Source organism: Botrytis deweyae (assembly GCF_014898535.1).
Source record: "Botrytis deweyae strain B1 chromosome Unknown BDEW_050, whole genome shotgun sequence".
In the NCBI taxonomy this organism is placed as follows: Eukaryota; Fungi; Ascomycota; class Leotiomycetes; order Helotiales; family Sclerotiniaceae; genus Botrytis; species Botrytis deweyae.
The window spans coordinates 1,084-22,144 of NW_024066257.1; the positions used below are offsets into that span (position 1 = coordinate 1,084).

The window sequence follows — 21,061 nt, forward strand, 5'->3', positions numbered from 1 at the left end:
CCCTGCAGGGGCTACTTATATGCCCTTGCCAGCCCTTATACGGATTGACCGTGACAATATACATATAAAATTTTAATTAATAACTCTTATAAAATTATAATTACTATTTTTTGAGCTAAAATAATAATAAAAATCTATATATAAATGTAATTTCTAAAAAAAAATATTATATCTTATATTATAGACATTTAAAATATCAAGTGAAAATTCAATATATATTTTTGACTTGATTAAAAAAATCAATTGAAAAAAATTAAAATCAAAATCAAACTATTGGATTTCAAATAAAAATAATATTATTCTATAGAACTTGAGATATATAATAATATTAATAGATTAATTGATTTGATATTGAATTTTAATATAAGTAAGTTTTCATAGGAATAAAAAGATATAAAAAAGTAAGAATACTTTATATATAGTAACCTCGATAAAATAAAAATTCGCGCGAATTGATTTTTCGAATAGATTTAATAATTTCAATGAGTAATTAATATTTAATTGAAATATGCTCTTATTATAACTTATTATTCTCATTCTTAAATTAAATATCTACCTAAATATATACCTAAATGTCTATCTATAATGAATATATCTACCTATAAATACCAAGATATCTCCCTATAAATACCTACCTCCCCCCTCTCCTTCTCTCCCCCTCTCCTCTCCCCTCTCTCCCCTCTCTCCCCTAAACTAATCTGACCTAACCTAACCTAACCTAACCTAACCTAACCTAACCTAACCTAACCTAACCTAACCTAACCTAACCTAACCTAACCTAACCTAACCTAACCTAACCTAACCTAACCTAACCTAACCTAACCTAACCTAAACCTAAAAAACATACAGAAAATCACAATACAATACACTACAACATTCATTTATTCTCCTCAAACTAATTCATTCTCCTCAAACTAATAATTATCTATAATACCTATTATAAATATTTCATATATCTATCTATCTATTTACCTATCTATTCACCTATCTATCTATCTATTTATCTCTCTATTTATTTTTCTTTATTTATTTATTTATTTATTTATTTATTTATCTATTTATCTATCTATTTATTTATTTATTTATTTATTAATCTATTTATTTATCTATCTATCTATCTATCTATTTATCTATTTATTTCCTTATCTTTCTATCTACTTATCCACCTATCTATCCATCTATTCACCCACCCACCCACCTACTCATCTAAATAAACATTCAATTCCACATCTCCAACTCAACATCACACTTCACACTTCACACTTCACACTTCACACTTCACACTTCACACTTCACACTTCACACTTCACACTTCACACTTCACACTTCACACTTCACACTTCACACTTTACATCTTAATTAGTAAAGCTAGATACCTATCTAGATGCCTACCTAGGTAGCAAAATACAGTAGGTACCTAGATAGCTAACCCAGTAACCAAATCTCGAAAAAGATTCCTCTCTTCTCTTCTTCTCTCCTCTCAATTCTCTATCCTTCTACAATACTTCTACGATACTTGCATACACACTAACAAACCCAACCCAAAAGAAAGACTCACCACCCACCATCATCATCCTCCTCCTCCTCATCATCATCACATCAAGAACCACACTGTAATATAATCGATATATAAAATTCCTAACATCGTAATTAAAAAGACAAAGATAAAATCCATTGGGTATATATACTCCTTTTCTTCGCAACCATGCACATTCATCATCCATATCATCCATCATCCATATCATCCATCACTCCCAAAATCATGGGTCACCATAAAATAAATCCATAATAAACATCCCTCACAGTCTCAAGACCCAAATAACCTTCCAAATGACCTTTCCCGATAGTCCAGCCAACGAAAAATCCCGAGAGGTCAACGGCCTAAAAGCGTTAATTCCACCCATTAGTTAATCCAGCCGGGACCATTATATTAAAGTTCTTTCATCCATTCCTAAGCGCCAATGCTCAGTCCCTGAATTTTGAACAAGATGAGGTGATTCAAATCACACAACCTTCACAATAATCGTACATATATGTCGAGAAAGTGTATTAATGCCACAAAAATTGTCGTGATAAGAAAATAAAAGATGAAAGCTTCTAAAATTCATGAAGCTTCACTCAAAAACAGCTTCCAGGCCGAGAGCTGGAGACTTCATTGATTGAGGCCACGGTATCGGTGGCATGGCTGCGAATTGCACGCCCTCTGCATTAGTGAGCTTCTTTCGTTCCACCTCTTCGACCAAGTACCATCTCCGCGTGAGTCGTGATTTTCTTTCTATGAACAGCGTCATTATTCCTTCTTCTTCTCTGCTATGCATCTCCTCTAGAGCCTCTAACTCTTGATTCTGTTTGACCATTAGATTTTTGAGTTCTTCGTCTTGTCGAATGATTAAGTTTTCCATTTGTTTCGCTTGCTTGTCCCGCATGACGTTAATCCTGCTCTGATGTAAACGGCCCAAGTCGTCCCGAATATTGTATTGCTGCCCAAGCTCTCTGAGATCTTTCTCGGTAACAATTCTTTGTACATCATAACCACCAGAACTTCTACCAAGTCCATTGCAGTAAGCTTCCATATGCTTTAAACGGATTTGCACGCTTCTTTCGCTCTGCTTTAAAGTGGCTCTCAGCTCCATCTCAGCAGCGACTTGCCGATCTTCTAGATGCGTCGAGGTCCTTTGATGGCGTTCTTTCATTTTTGTTGAGAGCTCCCCGTAGCGATCCAGAATATCAATTTTAGCTCGACCGTGTCGCGTCCACATGATCCACTTCATTTTTCTCTCGAAGGCGCAAAATCGGTCTCTCTCATTGATCTGACAAGCCCGAAGGGCGTTCAGTGTGGCATTCTTCCTGGTCCGTTCTTCGGCCGCTGCACGTTCCTCTGCTTCTAACTTCTCTGCTTCTTCCCTAGCTAACTTTGCCTTCTCCTCTTCTGCAATTCGCTGCTCTTCTTCGAGACGTCGACGTTCGAGCATTTCCTCGCCATTACAATAATTTGGACAGCCAACCGATGGATCCCACACAGCCCCACATATGTAACAGAATTGGGCTTTACACCGGCAAGTGATATGACTGCAACCTTGAGATAATTCTACCAGAGTTCTACATTTGTAACAGCGACGCCATCCCGCATTCTTTGCCATTCTCAAAACGGCTTCTAGTTCGTAATCTTCAGGACAATCTTGGCCACCTGGATGTGCCGCACGCTTGCATATCGAACAAGCTTTATCTCCACAAGTTCGGCAAACCACCTCAAACGGCTGCTTGGGATCAATTTTACCAAGTGTCGGAATAAACTCACCGCAGGAAGTATTTGGACAGAAAATCCTGGCTTCCCATGGTGTACTGAATTGTACAACGCTTTTCATGAATAAACTCTGGTCTTCTTTATCCAGGACCGATTTGATTGTGTTTCCTGGTATAGCTTGGCTGCAACATCTGGGTGGCATCTTCGATTCTTCCTTGCAGCCTTGGATGGCCAGAACTCGAAGGCATTTTTCGCAATAATTGTGAGCACATGGAAGTGTACGCAACGTGCTAGAATTCTTGAACTCTTCCCGACAACAGATGCAAGAGCTAAAAAATTAGCACTTTTCCTTTCGCTTTTTTGTCTTCGAGAACATATACTCACATTACTTGTTCCCCAGATGTTTTGGGCTTGCGGCGGAAGCGGGTTTTGATTCCATTCTTGATGCTGATATAAGAGCGTTTCGAGGATACCGAAAAAAGGGATGGCGCTGATTCCGGGGAACTGACAGGTATCGGCGGAGGTAATGGGTGCTTATTTTGAGCATCGATCTGCTTTACAAATTTCTCGTAATCGTGAAATGATAAACTTCTCCTTGCCGTCGGTCTTTTCCATGGTTGTGGTAATGATGAAATGTCCAAATGTTCATTCGATGATCTCGACGTCAATCCTGTAGAATCGCTTTCTTGAGATAAGGACGAGTCGGTATGTGTGTGATGCGATTGATTGAAAGGGGATTCGCATGGAGGACTATCGATTCTTTCGTCTGCGGAAGGACCCGTTATCGAAATTCCCAAATTTTCTGCCTCTTTGTTCAATCTTTCGTCGAATTGCATCTCCGTCGGTATTAGCCCGTCCAACTGTAACACCTCGCGGAAATAATCATCGTCATTGTATTCGATAGGCAGTGCAGCCTCGTATTGCATGTCAAGATGAGATCTGGCGCGCAACGCTGGTAACATTGTTGAAAACCCTTCTCTCTCAACGCGAAGGCAGTTTCTGGCTCTGCGGTCGACACTCATACATATCTAAGGTTGGATGGATCGATTGAGATATGGTACGACTGATATAGAACCGGGTGGGCGATGGACAGCAAGGGTCAATCAATGATGGATGGACCAAGCAAGGCGGGAAAAGCCAATTTGATTTAAGAGATATTCGGAGAATTGTTTGCAAGGAATAAAGTGCTAAGGGTCTTAGAAATTGTGAGGGAATATAACCGTAGCAGTGTTTGATAACAAAAATCTTTTCTTCCTTTCTCATGTAGTTAGCAACACTAAGCAAACATGTAGAGATTTGTGTTGAAAATCTCCCAAAGTTAGGTAGACGATGGACCAAACGATTTATTAGGTAGGGGTGGTGGGTAGGATCATGGATGAGAAGAAACACGATGAAAGTTCGGCTTCCAAGATTTAACGATGAAGGGGTAGAGTAGAGTAGAGAGACATGCATCTGGTGTGCTAATCTGTTCTGTCAACGCCGCCAATCGCCCGACTGCAGGAATAATAATTGCGAATGGGGCAAGACCATGAATCGCACATGTTTATTGGCAGGCGCCTCTTTCCTGTCCGGAAGGAACTGGTGAACGCACCCAGATGATCCATTAATGACACTACCTCGACTACCAAAGGATTAGATATAAGAGAACCACTTTGTGACTATAAATTAGTTTCTACACTACCCTTTCCTAGTCACACTGCGCTACACCACACTCCTTTTTCTTATTCCTTCTAGACGAGCTAGTTTCTAGACGAGCGAGTTACGGGATAGACACAGCAAGGAAAAACTCTATCTGAAGGAAAGTATTTGATGGTATATCCGTTCTCGCTGTGCACTCAGGAAGTATAGTTTAGCAATCATTCCTAATTGTTCCAGTATTCTACTCATATCAAACCCAGACACGCCATTCTCCTTCCCCCTTTGGGTTGGCGCATTAGACAGCTACCGATATGATATCAGATGAGCTCTGAAGTATAAAGTATAGACGATCCAGTTCAACCGCCCACTTCATCCAGGAACAACGCACACCTGATTCGTTCACCGCATGTGCTCTTCGAGCTATAGTGTTCGGACTTTAGACTCTCTCTATGCATACCAGCCAGCCTCCAGCTAATTTCTCAACCAAAGGATTTCTCACAACTGGATAATACATAATAACATACATTAGTCATTTTCATTTTCGAATCACCGATCATCTACATCTATCTAAAAACACTTTAACAATCGATCGGGATATATACGAGTAGAGTATAGAGTATTAAAGACCCCTCAATAGAACACACATCCCCGTCCCTACTAGATAACTAGGTAGGTACTTACAGTTCATTCACATTCACATTCATCCCCATCCCCAATTCCAAATTCCAAATTCAAGGGAAATACGAGTGAAGGATGTCTTATTCATATTCTTAATCTATGACTAACAAACATATCAATCAATCAATCAATCCATCCATCCATCATCATCCACATAATACCCTCAATATTATCCACTCCACCATCCCACCACTCCACCACTCTCCCAACAACACAAACAAAATCTTTCTCCATCATTTGTTCCAGACACCATTCAGACAAGTATCAAACAATCGCACGATAATTCCGCGTTCAGACCGAGGTGCACCGCAATCGCAAATCAGAGGGGCTTTAAGATATACAGAGTACATTAGAGAGGCGTGTCTGATCAGCATGGCGCAAACCTGTAGCCTCTTACAAGTAAGTGCACAGCATGACACTATTCGCTAGCTACCTACCCTCAGCATTGTCACAAGCGGATGATTGAACTAAATATGGCACGTTCCCCGGATCTGCATGGCCGTTTGCTTTGACAAATGAACCAAACCAACCGATCTTGATATATTGAAAGATTTTACCGAGGCCTACGATACACAGTACAGTGTGACGATCGTAGCTAAGAAGAGTGTGTGCTCTGATGCTATCTCAATTGAAAATGTGACAACGGCAATTATAATTCTACAAGGCTTCAAGGTGTCCTGCAAATTGAAGGAAGTATACACGTAGATCTAGATGGTTAAATAAGTATTGTATTTGACATCCCATCCTATTAGAGCATACGAGCAGAGCAGCAAAAGAAATTCGCTTGTAAGCTCAGTTGTTCACCATGTCCAATGTGAGACGTTCATCCTACCTAGATATGGTAGGAACATCAATCAATCCCACGAGGTTGGTACATCTAGTTAACGTGACCACCATTTCTCCTCTCATCGTCATACCAAGTGACAGAGGGCATCTGTGACGAGGATGCGTTTGTTGTTTGTTTACAAAACAAAGTTTAATCTCTACCTTTCCCGTTTGTTAGGGGTGTTGATATGAGATGTGTGTAATGCTTCCACGGCAGGAATAATCAAACTTTCAATCTCAATCTCAGGTTCCCCATCAGGTAGCTCATTTGGATCAAGAGGCTCATCGCCAATCTCCCCTCCCCTCGCTGCAGCACCTACTAAATCTTGAACTCCACTGATTGTCCTCTTTCTCTTGCTCCTGGGAACTCTGATCCATTGATCTTTGCTACCGGGCGCTACGAAAACAACTTCCCATTTTCTGGTAGCAAGTAAATTTCCAATGACCAAATGATGCTGGTAGCGGTTCAAGGAGTATTTTGCCTTGTGAACCAGAATTGCGGGATCAGTTTCAAGCTTGAAAGAAACGATCATGCCTTCAGGAGCCCAGCCATCCACAAGATTTTTGAGGAACTTGGGTACAGGATCCAAATCGACAATTAGACGCTTGCTCCGTGGTACCGCTGGAGAGGAATCGAAATTATCAAAAGCTTCCTCGTCCTCTCCATTACCCTTATCTTCACTTCCATTTTCAGGTGTATTTGTATCCGTTGCATTTGTAGATTGTATTTTGTGTTCCGCCATACGTTGTGGAGGCACGAAGAAATCCGACACAGCCGCAGCCAAATACAATAACCCGCGAGGACCTAACGGGCGCATAAGTTGCGCAATCTCTCGAAGGATGAACAAGTAATCTGTAATTGTCGTAAACGGTAACGTCAAGAGTAGATTCTTCGACTTGGCCGCATTGTACTGTCTAAGAACCTTCAACATCTTCTCGCGATATTCATCGTTTGCGACCACGCTTCCATCGGGCCCTTCGTGAAGGAAATCGAGGAAACAATCCGTAGCATGACTATAATGGCGCGAATAAGGTTGAAGACTGAATTGACGATGGAGAAAGATAACCGCGTAGCCTGATTCCAGGAAATATTCGGCAGAAGTAGCCCCTCGCGTTCCTGCACTAAAATTGTCTATAAATCGCACCGTCTGTCGCTCTAATGGAACAGTTGTTCCTCCTGATGTAACCAATACCACGCGCCTGCCAGCAGCTGCGTGGAAATTGATGAAATCTTCTGCAAGAGAGGTATGCTTTTCAAGGGTCGCTGGTGGAGGATTCTCCGAAAAGTAATCTCGTTCCGCGATTTCCGCGGTGTTGTCTCGTGCCAAGCCTGGCATTGAGCTAGATGTCGACATGGTATCTTGTGAGCTAGAGGAAAAGATCGAGGAGGTCGGTGATGAAGGTCGCGGACTTGAGAGGTTGAAGGAAAGTGTGAAGGTCGAGCTTGATGGTGGGGTTGATATTAATTTTGGGGATGTTGTTGCGGGGTTCGCCAGCCCCTGTTCAACAGCATCTCCAATAGGCGTTGTAAGCTGCGACGACATTTTATCAGTATTCTATTAACTACTCATAAACTCCTTGAATGCAGACCGGCGACTTACCTTTATAATACTGACTTACAAGATATTTGAAACTCCGGCTTTCCTCTTGACCTCGGTCGCCGGTTGTATCGGAGGTCTGTTTTGGTAATTCGGGCGTCCGGATAAAGGACCCATATAGGAATGTTACCTTTTTGTTTCGTAAGAAGATCGATCATCCCTACATTGTACAATACTAGTTTTAAAAGCCAAAGAGCCAACTTTCTACAATCTATGAATTGTGGAAAGCTGACGATACCGACGTCGTACGCAACTTTGGCGTTGGCGGAGGTTTGCGTGGATGAAGCTGTGATTGTCATTGGACTGTGGATATCTGCAAAAGTCGGTCTAAAGTCTATGAACACAACGTCTCATGTCTTTGCATGTCGACGGGAGAAATTGGTACAACTCATGACACAAATGATTTTCTTCGAGACGCTCAGATCCTTCCTACTCAGCTCCGGCTGACAGGCGGGTCTGGGATGGTCGGAATAGCTGTATAGATATCATTCTAGGTGACCAGCAGCACGATACTTTGCGTAACAAGTAGCTCGAAATCTCACATCATCAGAGAGCCCCTTTGGTCGACTATCCAAGGTGTTCATTATGTGGACGGAGATGCAGCATCGCTATCAACAAGTTCATTTCTATTTTCATACTTGCATAGCTATTCATAGATACCATTCTCACTACCGCCTATCATCCCTCTCGTTGTCGATCAAAAATACATGTCTATTCTACAACTTTTACATATAAGGGCATTTCTTGCCGCCCGTCTTATCTTAGCACCAATTAGTTACTGCCCTCGCTGATTCTCCAAGCTCTTAATGGTAGAGCTTGTAATTTCAGAGCTGCTGGTTTGATGTATCCCCAAAATGTAACAGCTCCAAAAATGATACAAATAATATTCACAACATAGTATCCATCTCTCTCGATATCACAAATGCCCCCTCCAGACAAACATCGATCTTTCTCGGCAGCCAAGGCGCAGGAGAAGGTAGATGTGATGAGAGGCCCCTTGAGATCAGCAGCGAGTTTATAATCGGATCCTGGTGGAATACATGTAGCAGTGGTGAAGTAATCAACAAGCTTAAGGACGAAGAAACGAGGGAATGTACCGCCCAAGTTAGAAACGCTGTTTGTTATTAGTAAAATGAAAATTTAAATTGAAAATAGGGGTGCTTACGTAGCGAGCAATGTCATATAAGTTCCACCAATGACGGGATCCGCAATCCTGGCATGGAAAGCTGAGATGGCCACAAACATAACAGTATTGGTAAATGTCGAGAAGATATGTTCCGCAATAACGACAAGTAGATACCAAGTATCGACTCCGTTAGCGGGAAAGATAACAACCGTGATTTGAGCAATAACAGCAGCAATCAAACGACCGACAAACCCCCAACACCATAGGCGTAAAGGTGTGTAGGATGTCGACCATTTTCCGGCGTAGTACCCCAACCCAATCTCGAAGGGGAAGTCAATAAGAACTGTCAAAGCCATATCTTCTTGACTGAATCCTTTGTCTATGAGTTTGAGATTTGTAACTCCATCATTAGCTTGGAAACCAATCTTCGCAATCAAGTGGATAATGATGATCGTTTGAATATTCTTGAGCTTGAGAACTCCCCACATGACCTTGTAAACATCCCAGATTCCATCCTCGTTCTTGGTTTTCTCTTCACGCTTCAAAAGCGCGAGGCCAAGAGTAACAATTATGTATGTCCAACCCCAGAATGTGAGGTATCCTCCCAAAGTCATAACTCCTTCGTCAAGGGGAGTCTTTCGGAACCATTTGTTGGCGAAATCTGGGGCATTAAAAGCTAGGAAAACTGTGAAAGACATGAATTGTCCAGCTGTCAATCCTACGGTCTGGGCGGTCGATGCATATGAAATGTTTCCCGGTGACAATAAGGTGAGAGCCCATCCATCGACGGCGATGTCTTGTGTGGCGCACATAAATACCAAAAAGAACCACCATCCAGTGAAACCCCAAATTCCTGCTCCATCATTTGCTCCAGCTGTGATCATCATTTCCTTAATCTGAGAACCTAGCCATATCATTCCTAATCCTGATAGTATTTGGATTGGCATGATCCAACTCTTTCTTCTTCCTACTTTAGGACTCCATATTGCATCCACTATTGGACTCCAGAGGAGCTTCAAAGAGTATGGATATGAAGCTAAGCTGAAAACTCCCAAAGCGCTGTACGACATGTGTGGTTTGAGTAGAAAAGGTACCGAGCCGGTCGCGAGACCCATTGGAACACCCTGCAAGAAATATAATAGGACTAGAAGAAGAAAGTTCCGTTTGTCCTGCATTGGCAATTCGGAAAACCCATGGTTGTTGAGGGTAGGAGTCTTCGGTATAGGATCATCTAACGTAAAAGACTCGCGCGACATGAGATTCGCAGTCACACCCGGAGAGTCGAGGTTCGCATTTTTGCGCCGGTACTCGACGTTGCCATTCATACTGCCCTTTTGTGATTGAGAGTCTTCACCTCTTGTGGCAGAGGAAGAGCCAAGTGGCTCTGGAACTTTGCCTTTACGAGAGCGAGTACCCATAGAATCCGATTCAATAACCTCCTCCTCGTCTTCGTCTGTAGAATCTTGATCGCCGAGTAAATGTTTCGAGTCTTCTGCCTGTGTTGCGCCGTGCAAATCCAAATGCAAATGAGGTTTAGATTTAGATTTAGAAGAGGAAACGTTTCTGTGGCGTGAAGTAGCTGTTGATAAGTCGTCTAGTTCTTGCGCGTAGGGAAATTGAGGATCGTGATGTGCAGGTAGATGAGAATGTCGTGGATTACCTGAAGTAGATTGAGAAGTTAATGAAGGAAGTGTATCACCCAATGGAGTAGGCATCCATATAGTATCTTTAATTGAGAAAACTCCAGAGGTCTTGTTGGCCTCTAAAGTGTCCTCTTTTAAATTTACTCGAAGGTTTAGTTTCGTTAGTGGTAGTTTGTACGAGATAGTGGATTGATTGATTGATTGATTTGATTGATTTGATTACTCAAGATCCCATTCCTGCGGCGAAAGAGCCATGGACACAGGCTTTAAGGCTCGATTTTTCAGGGTACGAGGGTGCGAGGCTGCTTCTGAAACGAAATGTGGCTTCTTCGGCGAACAACGCCGCTGAGGGACTGAGGGACTGAGGACTGTACAAAGGATTCGAAGAGAAAGGTTTGGGAATGTCAAAGAGTTGCATGGGAAAGAAGGAGAGGAGGGGGTGAAAGTCTATCAATAGATATTATATATACATATTCCTTACTTTTTAAGAGAATCTATCCATCTACTCTGGAACCGTGTTTTACTTACTCGTACTACCCAGATACTAGATATGATACATCTGAGATCAGAACCATAGGGATTGGGAAGAAAAAGTCTAGGCTATAAATTTAGGGTAATCAAATGCCTAAAACAAACAATGCTATCCCCCACGAAACACGTGAAATGGCGATGAAATGGCATGCGACGCGACAAACATGAAAATCAATGTCAATATCAACATCAACATCACCATCCAAACATCAACAAACATCCCGAGCACAGAGTGGGAAAGAAACATATTTCCGATATCTTATCCTACACATTGATACCTCCACCACCAATCATGAGAAGTTCACGCTCTTCCCCACAATCCGTAGGGTTCAATTCGAATTCAAACATGGACATAACGGAAGAAATTATTAGTCCTCAAGACGCGGCTGGCATAGAATTGGATAATGAAATAGCTTCACTACAGGAACAAAGTGAATCACATTGCCCCATCTCAATTCTACCACGACATGTAGCTAATCAATCCACAGTCGCATCATTAAAAGATCAACGTCGCCTTCAAACGGCTACTATCCTCTCTTCTCAAGCTTCGAAATCCATTTTGTCGAATTTACGAAAGTCTTCCTCCAAAACGAAATCCCCCCAGTTTACTACTCCTACAGACTCCGATCCACTACTTGCGACTTCGGCAGCTCAAACAACCCATAATCTCGAGAATCTATATCGCGCATGCGCATCAATTACATCCTTCCAAATTCAAGATCCGGACCCGAACGCTGTAGACAATGGGCATGTATTGGGAATTCGAATTGAAGCAAGCAGTTCTGGAAAATTTGTTCGGCCTTATTATGTCATGTTAAATAAGCCATATTCTGGATCAGCAGCACTGAGAATCCATCGGCACACAGTGCCTCCATGTATCCCTTTGGCTAGCCTGGCCGCGAAATATTTGCCTGCTCCTAAAGTCGCTGAGGGTATCGTCAAAGAGAAACGACAAGATTTGACTGCGTTTGTACGGAAATTACGACGAGAGATTACAGGTTATCATTTGCGTGTGGCATCCATCAAGCATCTACGAAAAGGGTTCTCTTTGGATGAGAAATTAAGCAGCAAAGGAAAAGAAAAGGAGCGAGAGATCGCAGATATCAGTGCTGCTGATGCAGAAGCAAAGCAAGTGAGGATTGAGTGGATAGATGGCAAGGTCGGTAGATGCGTTGTAGGAATGAATGGGGAAGTCGTCAAATGTGTCATCATCGGAGAAGATGGGCGTGATCGTGAGACGGAAAGAAGGGTGTTGGGCGGCGATAAAAGAATGGAGGGAATCGCTGACAGATTGATGGAAGGTATATATTAAGAGCTTAAATTTGAGCTTGGAGGTTGGGGGATAGAGGAGTTTATCGCTTGTTGTTTACAAATACCCCGGGACTTAAATGCTCTGCACCACGGCATTCATTAATTTTCACTACGGCTGCTTCTTCCAACTAAGATTAAATGTGATCCATCGCATTGAATGAAGGGCATGTTGCTGAGCTGGAACGTAAGGTATTTACCGAGTGACAGGGAAACGAGCTTGAAGGCCAGTCGACTTATTCCAAGCACCAGATACCATAAAGGGAACTCGGTGACATATAAGAGCTCTTGTAGAGATTCTGGAAGGCGCTCTGTAGAACACTTTTAGCGAAGTTTCTGCTGGCCCAACTTCAATAAACTGACTATTGTTGATGTAAGCCAGACTTTAACTTTGCGGATGATCACATACTTGTATGTGACTTATAGCAACTGAATGACATTTTCGCTAAATATTGAGACAGCAGGCATTCAGCTACACACGCGCGCTCACAGCTGATCGACACTCATCGATCAGAGCACCATCACACGTTTTAAGCTGTCAGTACATCCTCCTTCTTCGCTGCAGTTTCAGATCCTATAGGCTATACCGGTAGGCCGGAGGACAAGCTGGGGTCGACGGATGAATTGGAAAGTGGGATCACGTGATCGTTTATATACTGATCCAATAATTTAAACCTAATCTCCACAAACTACGCCATAATGGTACTTAATCTATCACAGGTGTTCCCTATCAACGCCACTTCTGGCTTTTATTCTGAAACACTCGCTACTGTATACGGTTCATTTTTAAGTCTTCACTCTCATCCTGTGATGCGCGCGGGTAAAATGTACTGGATGTACTCCACTTTCCGTCTAATTCCTTCTATTTTCAACAAGGGAGAGACCTTTGAGTGGTCCGAGCTCTAGATAGCTCACTTCTGCGGCAAGGTTAATTCGAAGAAAAGCCAAAGTTCTACTACACATCGTGCCCTGGGATCCTACGTACAAAGCTCACCTCGCATTCGACCATTCGTATGCTACAACCATTGAGAACTCTCCATTTGAGTCCAGACCCATTCCATCAATGAGTTGCCTCGAAGTCTCCACTCAAGTGAGTAAAGATTCAAGCTCAAAGTTCACGCTTGAATGAGGGTAAGGACGATGAAATGTAATCAGCCTTATCTATTTATGAATCCTGTTGGTAAGAAAAATCTGCCGGCAGGCCTTCCATAAGGCATTGCCTCCAACAATCAAGGCATTATTTGTATCGGCCATGTCTATCTAATAATGTATTTCATGCCTTCATTCTCCACTCTTGTAATGATGGCAGGAACAAACCCATCACTACGCGCCGTTTGAATGGATTCTGGTCAACGACCTCAACATAATCTATAATCGCAGTTCTAAGTAGCTCTTCGCGCGTATGAAATTGGTTCATACAATTTAATGACTTTGGAACCTTGAATCGTTCTTTGCTTTCCTTTGTCTTTTCTCACTGCTTAGAATTTGGCCGTCACTTTTCTCTATATATATTCCACTCTTATACACGGCCGTCTTGTAGGCCATTTCTCAACATGGATACAACAACTTCTACTTCGCCGTCGACTACATTAGCAGCCGATAGTATAACGCAAACAAGTACGATAGAAACCACTGTATCGAATACACAATCTACAACTTCATCGCCAACCGGGTCCAGCCAACATGCAACAACAGACTACAACTCTCTCAACATTGCTATAGGAGTCGGAATAGGAGTCGGTATCGCATTGGTTCTTCTGATTATTGCTTGTGTCCCCGTGTTCAAGTGGTGGAAACGACGCCGACAGGCTGCTCATGGACAATTTCAATATAATCATCAAGCACCATCGCATCAGTTTCAAAACCAATATCAGAATCGATTTCAGGTGTATCATCAGCCGCCCCGGGATATACAAGCTCCTTACTTTTATCCAGAGGCAGCTGGCACGAATCGAACTTCTACGATCGGATGTCCGCCGGGCTTTCATCTAGAAACGGCAGATGTTACTTTCCAAACTCCAGCTAATAGACTACCAAATTCTTATCCAGAGAGCGCCGATAGCGCTTATCGAAATCCTTCGAATCGATATACCCCGAACTATTTTCCAGAAGCAGTTGGAGTGGATCAAATTTCTACAAATACATTCCCACCAAACTATTTCTCGGGGACCATTGGAGCGGATCAGAATTCTGCGAATAGCCTTCTACCAAACTATTCTCTGGAAGCAATTGGAGTGAATCAGAATTTTGCGGATAGAGGTCCTTCCATCCTTTATCCAGAGAGCGTCGAAAGAGTTTATCGAAGTCCTACGAATAGACGTACGGCTGTGTTTGAAATGAGTGATAAGAGGCAGACGGATTCGTGGGTTAAAGAGATGATGATAGCTAATCAAGAAGAGTTATGGATGGAATCGCCCATACGATAAGATAATTGGGGATATATGTCTCGTTTTACCGGGGATGAAAAGGTGGGTTGGAATAGATTGCTGTTGTATATATCATATTTCTTTTGTCTCTACTACCGCGAAATTGTAATGCATGCATTTAGCGATGGGTTGGGGAGTTGGGATGTTCATTCGCGAAGGGGAAACTGTTTGTTGGAAAGAGGGGATTCGATGGACGTGATAAGATACCCAGGGATGTTGAAAGATATCAGAATACAATCAAAATTACAAACCTTCTACAAGCACCCTTCTTTATTTTGTTGATACGCGTACTTCCAGTTTTGCAGCTACAGAGTAGCATGAAGGCACGTTAGCGGTGTCGTTTTCATATATGGAGACTCTCGACAGATGCAGAGACAAAACTTTTCTATTCGAAAACTCATCATGTAACAGCGTGTTTAAGTAAACTCTACACTGTACAGCATGATTTCTAGTTCACTGCCAGTTCACAGCTATCTTCAAAACGCTACCTACATACATTACATTTTCATATCCCTCCTTGCATCTTTTCAGGATCCACACACACACACACACACATCTTCTGCTCTCCATCCCAAACCTGTAGATAGACTCGAGGAGAGAAGCTATGTGATGCATTTTTCTGGGTTTGATTATATAGGGGGTTTCATTGTTTGAATATATGAATAGTATTGATTGGAGGATTATGTGCAGTGAGTGCAGTGAGTGCAGTGCAGTGAGTGAGTGAGTGTATTGTATTCAGGATCTTACAAGGAAGCTTTGAGAGATCTTTTATGATTTGGGTTTTCGTAGGGGGTAGGTACGATATATATACTAGGACTAGCTTGGGAGTTTTGAGTTGGGATTGAAATGTTGAAGGGGTAGGGAGTAGGGAGTAGGGAGTAAATAAAGGAGTGTAGATTTCTCCTGAAGAACCCTACCCAATTAGGGAATTTTGTTGATGATGGGGGAAGATGTGATTTTATTGTTTGTTTGTTTGTTTTTGTCATCGAGATGGATTTTGAAATTGAGATGGATGTTGGTTGGGGATAGTTGGGGATGAGTATGAGTATTAGAATGAGTATGAGTGTGAGTATCTTCAAATCATTCCTCATTTCCTATTGATTATCCTAACTCTTATAATTATTTTTTTCTGGTTTGTTTTTTGTTTGAGTTTATAGTTAAAATAGTATTATACTTTACTTTATTTTACTATATTTTATTATATTTTATTATATTTTACTATATTTTACTATGTTTTACTATATTTTACTATATTTACTATATTTTACTATATTTTACTATATTTTACTATATTTTACTATATTTACTATACTTTTTATATTTTACTTTATTTTATTTTATTTTACTTTATTTTTATTTTATTTTACTTTATTTTACTTTATTTTACTTTATTTTATTATATTTATTATATTTTACTTTATTTTATTATATTTTATTATATTTTATTATATTTTATTATATTTATTATATTTATATATTTTATTATATTTTATTATATTTTATTAGATTTTTATTATATTTATTATATTTTATTATATTTTATATATTTTAGTATATTTTATTATATTTTATATATTTTTTATATTTTATTATTGTTATTATATTTATTATATTTTATTATATTTTATTATATTTTATTATATTTTATTATATTTTATTATATTTTATTATATTTATTATATTTTATTATATTTTATTATATTTTATTATATTTTATTATATTTTTATTATTTTATTATATTTTATTATATTTTATTACATTTTATTATATTTATTATATTTTATTATATTTTATTATATTTTATTATATTATTTATATTATAAGAAGAAGAAGAAGAAGAAGAAGAAGAAAAGACTTGTATTCTAAAAACATGGAATGAATAGAATGATATGATATCATATCATATCTATGAGTTTGGAGATAGAGAACTATGTAAACTACTTAAATTTCGTAGTGTGGATGATTGATCGAGAGATGAATCAATATTGGAACGTGAATGGAATGGAATGGAATGGGGAGGGGAGGGGAGTAGGTAGGTAGGTAGGTTGGGTGGGGGGGGGGGGGGGGGGGGGGGTGTGGTGGAGATTGTTTGGGGTGTTTTGTTTATTTTGGTTTTTTTTATTTATTTATGTAGGTAGGTATAGGTGTTTGCGATGGTATGCGTGGATTTCTGATATTTGGTTTATATTGTTTGTATGGGTCTGTAGGTTTGATATTTTAGAAATAGACAGGTAGGTAGGATTATGAATTATGAATAGGATGATCTTATTTACTTATTTACTTATTTACTTGCCATTTCCACATCTCGATCTTGTTTTCATGGGGATATCTCACTTGTATATATGCACATGTATCACTCTTTGAATAGGAAGGGAGAATACGTACATACCTAGTTGGATGAGTTTTCTTTCGGGGTGTGAAATGAAATGAATGATGCTGGTTATTGGTTTTAGTGTGGCGGGTGGGAAGAGGAGAGGAGAGAGGGCTTGGGGTTGGGTTTGTATGGATGGATGGATGTGTAGGTGGATGGGTAGGTGGGAGAGGAGTTGCATATATTGTATTGTAAACGTGTTTATGTTTATGTTTGGGTATGGGTATGGGTATGGGTATCGGTATGTGTACATATGTAGGGAGAATGGTGTTTATGGATGATGCGTGGTGGATGGATGGATGGATGGAGGGTTTGCGATGATTGATCAGCGATGAAGGAATGAATGAATGAATCAATGAATGGATAGATAGATGGATAGGGCATAGATTAGGCAGTGACAGGATGTACGAAATATATTAAATGAGTACGTTATTGTGTACTTAGACACAGTGCTTGCTCGGCAGTGAAAGTTTGTGTGCTTATTAAGAATGGTACGAAATGTTCACTTGGGTCTTACATATAGCTGTTTGATTGATAATCCGAGAAACCTTTAGGAGTGCAATGGGTAGGGAAAACAGATAATGGTAAGTGTGCGGGAACTCGGGTGCGGAAATCAAACTCCTGATCAGTTTCCTTAGGAGGGCACAGGAATGGCATGTTCTCACGCATAAGAAAAACAAAAGAAAAATCAATAAAAACCATCAAATCTAGTAGCACAACCTATTCTCATCCATCAAGTCATAAACCACTCATCGCACACGAATCAACGTAACACGCGCTGCAGAAAATCCGTCCCACAACCCCTTACACAACATGATTGAACGAACTGCATAATATGGATACGATACTGCCAATAGGCGAGTGCGAATATGCATAGGGGATACGGACATTGGCGATGGTGTTTTGGAGGTTAATTTGGGTAGGGCTAGCGGTGGAGAGATGCGGTGTGAGGATGCGGTGCGACGTGGGGTTTGGGGAGGAAAGGAAGGGAAAGGAGAGGAATGAAATGGACGATGGAGGGAAGGAAAGAAGATAAGCGTGTGCGCGGGTATGTGCATTGGTGGTGAGAGGGCTAGGGTGATGGAAGCGTAAGCGTGTGATTGAGTGAAGGGGGTTGGAGAAGATGGGGTTTGGGTAATGATTAGTCTGGCGTAATATATGTTCATTGAGGATAATCTGTGGGATATATGAGCTTGAATTCCACTATGATTGAAAAACGCTGTGTCAGAATAGTTACTCAAGAAATGAATAATAGAGTGATATTCCCCTCCCCCTCCTCCCATCGCATGATCTGAAAAATGTTAGCGAGCCGGTACCGGGTGTCACTGTAACTCACTTCGCGCCGCCCATTCCATCTCATCATCGATCTCCACTGAAAGAAGGCAGAATTAAACTTCCACCCGCACGCACAAAGTATTTAGAGGCATTCCAGAGCCTTCTAGTAACACTGTTGTAGCACAGCGTAATATCTTCGCGAATGCGAATGCGGATGCCAAGTTGAATCCAATAATTGAGCAAGTTGAACAAGACGCAACGATTGAACGCTTCACCGATCAGACATAAACAGAGCCAAGACTATAGCCAAGATAAGCAATCAAGTAAATGTCAATTGGTATCATTAATACTATCAGTGTTAACTACAATGAAAACATAAAGACTGGAGAACAATTCATCTAACCATTTTGCGCACGCCGAGTAGCAAACACCAGGCTACCGCATAGTAAAACAATCAGCCCGCTGGTTCATTCCAATACCATAATCGATTGAGTAATGAACAAGGGGAAAGAATGGCAAAAGTAAAGACAAGCAAACAGGCAACCACCCATCCCAAATTTCTTGCGATCGCAATTCTCACAAAAGCCACCCCTCTCGCCGGAAACACACATACACTTAGACACCACGAACACCTCCGGAACAAACCAGCCAACCAACCAACCCTATCCCCATCCATCCATACCCTTACACCACCACATCAAATAGAGTAGAGCCAGAAATACATGAAAAGTAGAGCGAACAGATTGCAAACCAGAGTATAAGGTAGACAAAAACTGAAGCTGAATAAGAAAAGAAGCGAACCAAATGAAACTTGTAAGAGAAGACAGACCGGTCTAGAACAAAATGGATACGAAGAGCAAGAATCGTTTTGAAACAAGATTGTGGTACAGGACAGATTTTTTTGGTGTTGTTTGTTAGAATGTCGTGTGCGTACCGATGTCGGTAAAGCTCTCGAAGGTAGAATAGAATGTCGCTGCCAGCCTAGGTACCGGCAGTTTGCATTAAACGTCTCGCCAATTTGCGACTTGGAGAGCGGTAGCCAATCTATTCTGATTTCGTGAGGTTTGATGGTGCAAAAAGGAGTGGTACAGGATACCTAATCGTAGTAGTCGGGATCGGTAAAGCAATGCGAAATGAGCAATGAAATTCGTGAACGTGCAAAAAAAAGATGAAATTGAAAAGTCGGAGAAGTCGTAGTCGTATCAGTGCAGTTATCTGTATCAAGTAATCGCCATCGTAAACTCATCGACAACAACCGCTGTTATAATAAAGGAGATTCGGTTATAAATTTCCGTGGTGTTCGAGAAAGGGGAACAATATAAAGAAATGGATGTCTGTGGTTGGCCAATAGTAACAAATCGGCAAGCTTATGGTGTCCCTGCATGGATTTCATGCAGGTGGCCACATTCTCGTCATATTTGATTTCTGGGGGGGCAAATCGCAACACGGGAACCGAATCGATTTGAGACATTTTCGGATCCTATCACCCAGGTTGTCAGTGGCTGTCATTCATAACTTTTTTCTGATATCAAACGACTAGGCATAGAAAATTTCCTTCACCGCACTCAACATCTTCCACAAATTCAACTGATGTTTGGTAACAGTTTGTTTTGTGATGTGATAGAGATGACACAATCTTATCCCGCCACATGGCAAAAACGAGAGAAAAACGGGGAAAACGAGGCAAACCAGGAAGACTTACCAAAGGATCATTTTCCAACTGCTTCCCCCACACCCCACCAAGAACCATGGTAAGATTCCATGAGAAAGTTCCAGACAGCGACGAGATGCTCAATGCGGTAACAGTATGTGAGACAAGGTTATGCCTTCATTGAGCAATTACGACAGGTCTTGAGTTTGCAATATTTACACTCGTAGATGAACCAATGAGGTCCAGAATGACACATCGAGCAAATCCACTGGATGAGTGTAGATTCTGACTTGAGAACATTGAAAGAATGACTGCAATATGTGGGAACAGCCATTGCGTTAAGTGTGTGTTGAGCTTTGGTGATGGATTTGAAGAAATTCTATGACTGAAAAAAATATCAGTATTCATCTGCAACGACAGTTCGAAGAATAGAGCTGTGATAACGGAAGCCATACATACTGATTGGGTGCGGAGAATCTGCTGAGGTAGCAACGACGAGAAGTGAAGAAGAATGGAAGAAGTTTTCCAAATTGGAGAACTGAGGTGTGTTGTTGAAGTTGTTGTTCAAGAAGTAGGGGGAGAGCAAATAGAAACTGTGAAGGAAAGTTGAGAAACCAGACAAGGACTTCGGCTGAACTCTCAAAGATGGAAAATATTCACTAGATCAAATTCTAATCGGAGCCAAGAATTGTGAAAGTGAACATCAAGCTTCGAAGTCAATGTATTGAGACGAAAATCCGAACTTC

The 21,061-nt window shown here is 40.9% G+C and overlaps 6 protein-coding genes across 6 annotated transcripts; 2 read left to right on the forward strand and 4 right to left on the reverse strand.

Annotated features, from left to right (window-relative positions):
• Positions 1 to 1,587: 1,587 nt before the first annotated feature.
• EAE98_011561 (uncharacterized protein) lies at positions 1,588 to 4,768 on the reverse strand. The gene is made up of 2 exons (XM_038959183.1): positions 3,629 to 4,768; positions 1,588 to 3,573 (listed from the first exon to the last, which is right to left on the reverse strand). The coding sequence occupies exons 1-2, from the start codon at positions 4,264 to 4,266 to the stop codon at positions 2,115 to 2,117; spliced, it is 2,097 nt and encodes a 698-aa protein (XP_038804395.1). The 5' UTR covers positions 4,267 to 4,768; the 3' UTR covers positions 1,588 to 2,114.
• A 1,775-nt stretch (positions 4,769 to 6,543) lies between these two features.
• On the reverse strand, positions 6,544 to 7,929 carry EAE98_011562 (uncharacterized protein; the record flags this gene model as incomplete). The annotated part of the gene is made up of 1 exon (XM_038959184.1): positions 6,544 to 7,929. The coding sequence occupies one exon, from the start codon at positions 7,927 to 7,929 to the stop codon at positions 6,544 to 6,546; it is 1,386 nt and encodes a 461-aa protein (XP_038804396.1).
• Positions 7,930 to 8,754: 825 nt separating this feature from the next.
• On the reverse strand, positions 8,755 to 10,824 carry EAE98_011563 (uncharacterized protein; the record flags this gene model as incomplete). Its single annotated transcript, XM_038959185.1, has 2 exons — positions 8,755 to 9,097; positions 9,149 to 10,824. The coding sequence occupies 2 exons, from the start codon at positions 10,822 to 10,824 to the stop codon at positions 8,755 to 8,757; spliced, it is 2,019 nt and encodes a 672-aa protein (XP_038804397.1).
• A 573-nt stretch (positions 10,825 to 11,397) lies between these two features.
• Positions 11,398 to 13,280, forward strand: EAE98_011564 (uncharacterized protein). The gene is made up of 3 exons (XM_038959186.1): positions 11,398 to 11,714; positions 11,772 to 13,002; positions 13,053 to 13,280. The coding sequence occupies exons 1-2, from the start codon at positions 11,432 to 11,434 to the stop codon at positions 12,593 to 12,595; spliced, it is 1,107 nt and encodes a 368-aa protein (XP_038804398.1). The 5' UTR covers positions 11,398 to 11,431; the 3' UTR covers positions 12,596 to 13,002; positions 13,053 to 13,280.
• An 864-nt stretch (positions 13,281 to 14,144) lies between these two features.
• Positions 14,145 to 15,017, forward strand: EAE98_011565 (uncharacterized protein; the record flags this gene model as incomplete). The annotated part of the gene is made up of 1 exon (XM_038959187.1): positions 14,145 to 15,017. One exon carries the CDS (start codon positions 14,145 to 14,147, stop codon positions 15,015 to 15,017), a length of 873 nt encoding a protein of 290 aa, XP_038804399.1.
• Positions 15,018 to 19,925: 4,908 nt separating this feature from the next.
• Positions 19,926 to 20,414, reverse strand: EAE98_011566 (uncharacterized protein; the record flags this gene model as incomplete). The annotated part of the gene is made up of 2 exons (XM_038959188.1): positions 19,926 to 20,144; positions 20,367 to 20,414. The coding sequence occupies 2 exons, from the start codon at positions 20,412 to 20,414 to the stop codon at positions 19,926 to 19,928; spliced, it is 267 nt and encodes an 88-aa protein (XP_038804400.1).
• Positions 20,415 to 21,061: the final 647 nt, after the last annotated feature.

Excerpts from the sequence above, each read along its gene's own strand:
- EAE98_011561 (XM_038959183.1), bottom strand. The coding sequence starts at position 4,266 with ATGAGTGTCGACCGCAGAGCCAGAAACTGCCTTCGCGTTGAGAGAGAA. Across the intron at positions 3,574-3,628 it reads ACATCTGGGGAACAAGTAAT|CTCTTGCATCTGTTGTCGGG; the intron begins GTGAGTATATGT and ends CTAATTTTTTAG.
- EAE98_011564 (XM_038959186.1), top strand. The coding sequence starts at position 11,432 with ATGCGACGCGACAAACATGAAAATCAATGTCAATATCAACATCAACAT. Across the intron at positions 11,715-11,771 it reads AGCTTCACTACAGGAACAAA|TCGCATCATTAAAAGATCAA; the intron begins GTGAATCACATT and ends ATCAATCCACAG.